Below are 264 nucleotides of genomic sequence, written 5' to 3' on the forward strand. Positions count from 1 at the left end.
ACCGGGTCCAGCCCTCCGCCCAGGCCCAGCTCGGGGGCCGCGGGGGCAGCTGCGCCTGCAAGAGCGAGTTGGCCGCCTCCAGGTAGGGCAGGCTCTGCTTCTGCGCCAGGATGCGGAAGTGCTGGTCCAGGCTGCCCCCGAGAAGGGGCGGCAGGCGCAGCTCCACGTCGGGCAAGGGCGGGGCCGGCTGCCCCCAGAGCCCGTGCTTCTGCAGGTGCTCCACGCTGCCGCGCACCGCGGCCTCGTCGGGACTCTCCCCGCCGG

The 264-nt window shown here is 75.8% G+C and overlaps 1 protein-coding gene across 1 annotated transcript in view; it reads right to left on the reverse strand.

Annotated features, from left to right (window-relative positions):
• Positions 1 to 264, reverse strand: part of POLG (polymerase (DNA directed), gamma) — an 18,241-nt gene that overhangs the window by 16,680 nt on the left and 1,297 nt on the right. The window contains 1 exon segment of the mRNA XM_010841133.1: positions 10 to 263. Coding sequence (XP_010839435.1) covers positions 10 to 263 — 254 coding nt within the window.

The sequence above is a fragment of the Bison bison genome, unplaced genomic scaffold, assembly GCF_000754665.1.
Source record: "Bison bison bison isolate TAMUID 2011002044 unplaced genomic scaffold, Bison_UMD1.0 scf7180017864155, whole genome shotgun sequence".
Classification (NCBI taxonomy): domain Eukaryota; kingdom Metazoa; phylum Chordata; class Mammalia; order Artiodactyla; family Bovidae; genus Bison; species Bison bison.